Here is an 8,875-nt window from a genome sequence, read left to right as displayed (position 1 = left end):
CAGCCTCATAATAATATAGAAACAAGTCGGCAAGAAGAGGGGCACAATTGGTTCATATTGGAATGCCGACAGTCTGTTGAAAAACACGACCTTCAAGCGTAACAAATATGTTGTCAATCAAGAAATCAAGCATCTTGATAATGTCAGTTTCAGAGAATATTTTGTTTGAATCAGTTGAAAGGTTTGTTATACCCGTTTTGTAATACATCCATTATAAACGTATTATCTGTAATTAATCTCCATTAATCGATAGCATTTTTCAATCTACCTATTTGACTTACCAGTTTTTCAACATTAGTAACAAGACCAACAGGTTGTTTACAATCAATTATAATGAAAAGCGTCTCATTGGCGTATCTTATTATTTTAAATTATTGCAATAGAAATAAGCATCTGAGCTGCAAAATTACCTTGAACTATCTACGTTTGAATTAATTATATTTTGTTTCTTATCAGGACAAATTTCTGCCCAGTACCATTTTTTCCGTAACTGAAACATCTTACTGGCTTAAATGAATCATCTTTTGCTGCATTCCTGGCATAAGGAACTTGTCTAGGTTTGATGTTTTTCTTGGTTTTCTCTGCTTTACTCTTACGCTCTGCTCTAAATTGAGCTCTTACCATGTTTCTCTCATCTTCGGAATCTTCTACTATTCGGTTGGCAATATACTCATTTGCCACTTTCTATCAGATTTGTGAAGAATCAACTTTTGTCTCTTTTGAACAATGTCAATACCTTCTGAAATCCTGGATTTAGCGTTTGGTCATTTTTATAAATTTCCTGTTTCAAAACTTTAAACTTTTCGAAAAAAAAAATAGGATTTTCTTATCCCAGGAATATAACTATTTTGATCTGGGGGTCACTGGTGAGTCTTATGTAGACGAAACGCGCGTCTGGCGAACTAGATAATAATCCTGGTACCTTTGGTAACGATTAACACCACTGGGTCAACGCCACTGCTGGTGGAAGTTTCGTCCACGAGGGTTTTACCAACCCAGTAGTCAGCACTTCGGTGTTGACATGAATATCAATTCTATGGTCATTTTTATAAACTTCCTGTTTCAAAACTTTGAATTTTCGAAAAACTAAGGATTTTCTTATCCCAGGAATAGATTACCTTAGCCGTATTTGGCACAACTTTTTGGAATTTTGGGTCCTCAATGTTCTTCAACTTTGTACTTGTTTGGCTTTATTATTATTTTGATCTGAGCGTCACTGATGGGTCTAATGTAGACTAAACGCTTGTCTGGCGTACTTAATCATAATCTTGGTATCTTTAATAACTATTTGTACGGTCGCTCTCGTCAAATCTTGAACTTCTGAGCTTGGCTTCGCCTCTTTCAGTTCTGTTAAAAACTTCACACCATACTTGAATTGATTTTCGTTGCCTTTCCTCTGAAAAGTATAATAATCGGTCAGAGTTTCTTCCATTTTGGCCGTTTCTTTCTGCGAAATTTCTTGTTGACTTTCTTGGCGGTCTGCAAATTTGTCAGTTCACTGTATCTGTAAAAATATTGAATGAAAGGTGTTGTTTGTTCCTTAAAGTCATATGAAACTTCAAATTAAAAAAAATGATGAATATGGTTTTTATAACTAAATGGCTAGTTTTTTTTATAAAACTTATGTACACATACTTTTTTCTCAAGAAAAATACATGATTTGTCCAAATTAAGAAGACATTTTTATGTTTTTAATTGTTTGCTTCCAGTAAACAATTCGCCGATATGTATCGTATGCAGTGAACTCAGGATGACCTTTCTCGTAAAAAATAACTGCAAACAGTATGATATGTTAACTGGCAAAAAAATAGGTCCATTTTTAGGTAAAATACGGATAAAAAGGATTTTTATTTTACAAAATTTACTTCTGGCTTATAACTTATTAACGACATAATGTAGGATCGCTATGTCTCACTTTTGCGGAAAAAAAGTCACTGGCTCGGAAAAAAAAACCCAGGACACATTACTTCTGTTTAACTTCTAGATGTTTAATTCACATGAAAATGATGAAAAATAAGTTTATATAGTGTACAAGATAAATTTAATCTTCACATTTTGTTATCCAGCATTATATTTGATCAACACAGTTTTTCATATATTAATCCATTTTTTTTTTATCTTTACATATTAAGCCATGATGAAAAATAAAAAGCATGTTACAAATCACGCTATACTTGTTCGTGCACTTTGTTCTTTTGTAAATTGCGATTGATAAGGATAGGAGAAATTAATTCTGTAAAAGCACAACAAATAAACATTGAAAATACATGAGGCAGGGGTCGTAGATGTTAAAACGTGTCTAGTCACTCTACAATGTACATCATATTATATTACCGAATGGGAAATATAAACTACCAGTTTTATAAATCTTATCAGGAAGAAAACCCAAATTAATAAACGGAACAAAAGAATACAATATTTAAGAAACATTTGTCAATTAGATTTAAATAAAAAAAGAAATGTGATAGCAAATTGAATTGTTATACAATTTTATGGTTCAAAAAATGTTAGGAATATGGAACAAAACTTTAATCAACATTAGTTAACTTTGAATCTAGTTGTCTTGTTCGCAGAAATTCGATAGACTATTAAGGATTGTCGAATTGTCTATAGAAAGAGTTCAATCAGAATTTGTAGGACGGTAAACACCCACGTCTACATAATGAAGTAAATTAAATTCCTTCACACATGATCACAAGCTTTTGCTTCTAGAAACTGGAAAAAAATAAATTGTTGTAAATACTTGGTAATGTCTAAAAACTAGTTGAAGTTCACAAACAGCACGTTTCTTAGAAAAGAGAAAAATCAAATAAAAATTTCGAGAAAGGCTACCCAAACAATCTTTCAAAAGTAATGTTATGGCCATATTTGGGTAATTGTAACGAAATTCAAAAGACTACCTGAAATGTTGTACATTCAAGGTCATGTTTAATAATTTAACGCTTGTTGTTTGCTATAAAAGCTGCTTCAGAAGAGACAAATTATTAGTCTGCGACTATTCTTGTAAACAAAACGGGGTGATTTATAGAGCATAATGTCAGACCGTAAGTATGAATTATATAGGACAGTTGTCCATTCGTTTGACATGTTGTATTATTTGATTTTGCCATTTGATTAGGGACTTTCCGTTTTGAATTTTCCTCGGAGTTCAGTAAAAAAAAATTATTTTACTTATTAGTAAATTATGTGTATTTCAATATTGTATATCGATACATTTCAGAAGAGCTTGTTAAATATAACAACAATGGCGAATAAATGACTACTGAAATGATATATGAATAATTAAAATTAATTTAGTAAGATATACACAAATGTCAATTTTAGCAAATGATCTCTGAAAAACTGTCAAAATAGATTTTAAGTCAAGAAGATACCACTATTAAGTATTAAGAAATTATAAACTATCGATTTTAGAAAACCTCGTGAATAAACAAATTTATTTGAAACTAAAGAACTATTGGTTTTAAAAAAGCATATTTCGTATGACTAGTTTTCTAGCTTTATAGATGCAAATCAATCACAAACTGTTACAAACAATTATGATCAACGTTTGCAATAATATACATAGAGCATATTACATGCCTTTTTCAATAACACATTCGTATCAACCCGAGACACCAATAAAATCCCAAGAGCTCACTTATTTCCATAATGCAAATACCCAAATAAAATCTCAGAAATCGATTATCGATATGCAGACATCGTACGTAAACTTGTTTTGATGTATTAGTCAGATAAAAATAAATTAAAATAAATAATTATGTCGTATGAGTGACATTGCGACAACTCTGTGTCCAAGTCACAATTTGTAAAAATTAAACTGTTATACGTCAAAGTAAGGCATTCAACACGGAGCCTTGACTAAGCAAGCTATGAAGTGCCCAAATTGACAAGTTTCAAACCATACAAACAGGAAAACCAATGGTCTCATCTATATAAAAAACGAGAAACGAGAAACACTTATGAACAAGATCAACAAACGAGCAGCAACAAACAACAGGTTCCTGACGAAAGATAGATGCAAACAAATGCAGCGGGTTAAAACATTTAACAGACACCAACCTTCATTCTAACCTGAAACAGTATTTTAACATTATAGTATAGAAGGACGCACTATAAAATATAGATTGAAATGGCTTAACTCGATTAAAAAGAAATATTAACAAACCAAGTAAACATACACTGAACGAATAAATTTTATATATGACAAAATATAAATACAATATGTAAAACAATGTCAAAAAGACAACTATAATGTGGGACAATATTGCGTTAAAATATGTCTTTTCCATATCACTCGATGTGATTTTAAGCTTTTCTCACTGCTTTCAGTTTTCTGCTGTTATGTGACTGTCTCATTGATTTATAACTTGGATCTGCCTTTATTCATATATTTTAGTTTACTGATTCATCTCTTCGTGTCATTTTGAAATGTCTACAGCAATATTAATGTGCTTGCTGTTGTTTTATTGTACTTTTTTATTTAACAAGTTGTAAATAATCAACATATTAAAACGACAGTATCATATATTAATTTTAAAGAAATGATTTTTATACTTATCATTTTATAATTTCGTGTGCTTATTTTATAGTAAAAGTTACCGATGCTGAAGTAAGAAAGGCAATTAAAAAATTCACCGTAGTTCGACAAGAAACAATAGACACATTGGAAAAATTAGCAGAGTATTTAGATGGGCTTAGCAGTAGTACTAATGTTGCAAAGTTGGCCGGCGGAGGGGTTGCCATTTCAAGTGGACTGATTGGATTAGCGTGTCTAGTTGCGATTCCATTTACTGGAGGACTATCTTTTTTGGGATCACTTGCCTGTGCTGGAACAGGTTTGGCAGGAGGTACGACCTTGGTTATAGCAGATGTTATAAAGAGTGTAAATGAAAATGCGTATGTCAAAGAGGCGGAACAAGCTTTGAAGATTGACAGAGAGAACACTAAAACGTTCTACGAAAGGTTGCACTTGGATGAAGTCATCAAGGCGGGGAAAGTTGTGGGTGGGACATCAAAAGGTGTAGCATTTATTGGAAGAATTGCAACTGTTATTGGAAAGAAAGCTTTAACAAGGGGAGGATACACTGCTGTAAATGCGTTGAAAACGGTTTCAGCATTAGGGAAAGTTGCAAAATTTGCCGGTCCCGTTTTGTCAGTTGTATTTTTACCTTTTGATATCGCAGATGTCGTATCAACAGCAATTGATACGAGTAACGGATCAGTAAATGCCGCAGCAAGCGACATCAGAAAGATTGTCGATGCTTTAAAGGATGAGCTGAAAACCGTGAAAAGTGACCCAGACTACAAATCACTTGTCCATTGATCGGTAAAAATACAGACCTATTTTTGTATTTTGACTTTTATAAAATCCTAACTTTATCTTATACTTAAATATTTTGTATATCAATGCATGGTGTGTTTACTGTTGAATGTATTTAGATACATATAGGCTACATGAAATTAATTTAAGAATCAAGAATATTCATTTAATAGCAAATTTCAATTATTTAATTGATTTGATTAAGTTGAACAAATAAAATGTTAACACAGAGACATGTCTTTCCTACATGCAATTAATACAAAATGTTAATATAACTCCATACCAAATATCATGTACAAATATCATGTACATGCTTACTATTAGATATTTGCGGAAACTAGGTCTATACCTAGAATTACACTTTAAACTTACGATTACAGGTGACAAAACCAAAGGGTCATCTCAAAATACAAAAACAAACCACCAATACAAATACAAAATAGCAAATGGTGTCTTCTATAAAAAAAGAAGATGCAAGCAACTCGTTAAAATTTTCATGTGTCCGAAGCGCTTTTCTGGATTTACCATCAGGCCCGCATAAAGCCAAATACTTGAAGACAAGGATTTATAAGGACCGAAGGTGTAGATAGATGTATAATATATATAGTCCAGCGAAAGATGTATAATATATATAGTCCAGCGAAAGCTCTATTATTGTAGAGCCCAGGTGGTCGTGTGGTCTAGCAAGACGGCTGCAGTGCAGGCGATTTGGTGTCACGATATCACAGTAGCATGGGTTCGAATCCCGGAGAGGGAAGAACCAAAAATTTGCGAAAGCAAATTTACAGATCTATCATTGTTGGGTTGATGTTTAGACGAGTTGTATGATGTTCGAAAAGTAATAACCACAATTTTGTCCTTTTTTATGAATAAGCACTTCAATTGTCATGAGCAACTCGACCAGTGTCTTAAGTAGAGCAGGATCTGCTTACCCTACCATGCACCAGAGTTCATCCTGTTTTTTTGGTGGAGTTTGTGTCGCTCAGTTGTTAAGTTTTCTGTACTGTTGGTTGTCTAAATTTTCAAGTCTGAATGACTCTTGGGTTACGATGGGTATCGTAACCCCCTCTTTTATAAAGTGATTTTTTTTTTATAAGAAAAAAAACCCACACAAAACAAACTATTTGCTAGATACCATATTAAAGCAACATATTCAGTACAACATTTATCCAGTGGTTTCACAGAAGACATTTATTTGAAAAGTCTAAAATGATTAAAGCAAAAATTTCACATGGGTCAAAGTGATTAAATGCAATAAATATATTGTCAGAATGAAAACAACACAATCATAACTTGTAGAGATATTTTTATTGTTTTAATGTAAAAATCGTTTTGAGACCATAATAACTCGTCATTTATACAAATGATACTATGCAACAAACTCACAATTGACAACTGTCATTAATCTTGCCGAGTCATAAAATAATATAGCATTCATTTAGAACTTCCTTTCAGCTAGGCATAAATATCACATAAGTAACTGGTGAAGCTCAGCATCAAATATCAGTTTCAAACATTAGACCCTTAGTTTGACAAGACTTATTTCCTGTGCTAATAACATGTCATCATTTACATCTTCAATGCCAAAATAATAATTAAAAAAAAAATGTTGCATAGGATAGTTTGGTTGAAATTAAGTTGGTACAATATTTTTTTTTTAACATGTGTATCAATTTGGAAAGAAATATGAATAAACAAAGAGCACAACTATTCTCAAGTTTGTAAATTAAGATATATAGATTTTAAGACACTTATATTGCAGGTAATGGTCGTTAAAGTCTCATAAAACCTGCTTCAACACAACTCAATCAGAATTTGTAGGACGGTAAACACCCACGTCTACATAATGAAGTAAATTAAATTCCTTCACACATGATCACAAGCTTTTGCTTCTAGAAACTGGAAAAAAATAAATTGTTGTAAATACTTGGTAATGTCTAAAAACTAGTTGAAGTTCACAAACAGCACGTTTCTTAGAAAAGAGAAAAATCAAATAAAAATTTCGAGAAAGGCTACCCAAACAATCTTTCAAAAGTAATGTTATGGCCATATTTGGGTAATTGTAACGAAATTCAAAAGACTACCTGAAATGTTGTACATTCAAGGTCATGTTTAATAATTTAACGCTTGTTGTTTGCTATAAAAGCTGCTTCAGAAGAGACAAATTATTAGTCTGCGACTATTCTTGTAAACAAAACGGGGTGATTTATAGAGCATAATGTCAGACCGTAAGTATGAATTATATAGGACAGTTGTCCATTCGTTTGACATGTTGTATTATTTGATTTTGCCATTTGATTAGGGACTTTCCGTTTTGAATTTTCCTCGGAGTTCAGTAAAAAAAAATTATTTTACTTATTAGTAAATTATGTGTATTTCAATATTGTATATCGATACATTTCAGAAGAGCTTGTTAAATATAACAACAATGGCGAATAAATGACTACTGAAATGATATATGAATAATTAAAATTAATTTAGTAAGATATACACAAATGTCAATTTTAGCAAATGATCTCTGAAAAACTGTCAAAATAGATTTTAAGTCAAGAAGATACCACTATTAAGTATTAAGAAATTATAAACTATCGATTTTAGAAAACCTCGTGAATAAACAAATTTATTTGAAACTAAAGAACTATTGGTTTTAAAAAAGCATATTTCGTATGACTAGTTTTCTAGCTTTATAGATGCAAATCAATCACAAACTGTTAAAAACAATTATGTTCAACGTTTGCAATAATATACATAGAGCATATTACATGCCTTTTTCAATAACACATTCGTATCAACCCGAGACACCAATAAAATCCCAAGAGCTCACTTATTTCCATAATGCAAATACCCAAATAAAATCTCAGAAATCGATTATCAATATGCAGACATCGTACGTAAACTTGTTTTGATGTATTAAAGTAAAGTTGAAGTCAGATAAAAATAAATTAAAATAAATAATTATGTCGTATGAGTGACAATGCGACAACTCTGTGTCCAAGTCACAATTTGTAAAAATTAAACTGTTATACGTCAAAGTAAGGCATTCAACACGGAGCCTTGACTAAGCAAGCTATGAAGTGCCCAAATTGACAAGTTTCAAACCATACAAACAGGAAAACCAATGGTCTCATCTATATAAAAAACGAGAAACGAGAAACACTTATGAACAAGATCAACAAACGAGCAGCAACAAACAACAGGTTCCTGACGAAAGATAGATGCAAACAAATGCAGCGGGTTAAAACATTTAACAGACACCAACCTTCATTCTAACCTGAAACAGTATTTTAACATTATAGTATAGAAGGACGCACTATAAAATATAGATTGAAATGGCTTAACTCGATTAAAAAGAAATATTAACAAACCAAGTAAACATACACTGAACGAATAAATTTTATATATGACAAAATATAAATACAATATGTAAAACAATGTCAAAAAGACAACTATAATGTGGGACAATATTGCGTTAAAATATGTCTTTTCCATATCACTCGATGTGATTTTAAGCTTTTCTCACTGCTTTCAGTTTTCTGCTGTTATGTGACTGTC

At 31.8% G+C, this 8,875-nt stretch overlaps 1 protein-coding gene across 1 annotated transcript; it reads left to right on the top strand.

The window, feature by feature from the left end:
- The first annotated feature begins 3,034 nt into the window (after positions 1 to 3,034).
- LOC143078597 (apolipoprotein L3-like) lies at positions 3,035 to 5,326 on the top strand. Its single transcript, XM_076253453.1, has 2 exons — positions 3,035 to 3,044; positions 4,593 to 5,326. Exons 1-2 carry the CDS (start codon positions 3,035 to 3,037, stop codon positions 5,324 to 5,326), a joined length of 744 nt encoding a protein of 247 aa, XP_076109568.1.
- The last annotated feature ends 3,549 nt before the right edge of the window (positions 5,327 to 8,875 follow it).

The sequence above is a fragment of the Mytilus galloprovincialis genome, chromosome 6, assembly GCF_965363235.1.
Source record: "Mytilus galloprovincialis chromosome 6, xbMytGall1.hap1.1, whole genome shotgun sequence".
In the NCBI taxonomy this organism is placed as follows: domain Eukaryota; kingdom Metazoa; phylum Mollusca; class Bivalvia; order Mytilida; family Mytilidae; genus Mytilus; species Mytilus galloprovincialis.
Note: the sequence above shows the minus strand (reverse complement) of the source record. Positions and strands in the feature narration are given on the sequence as shown.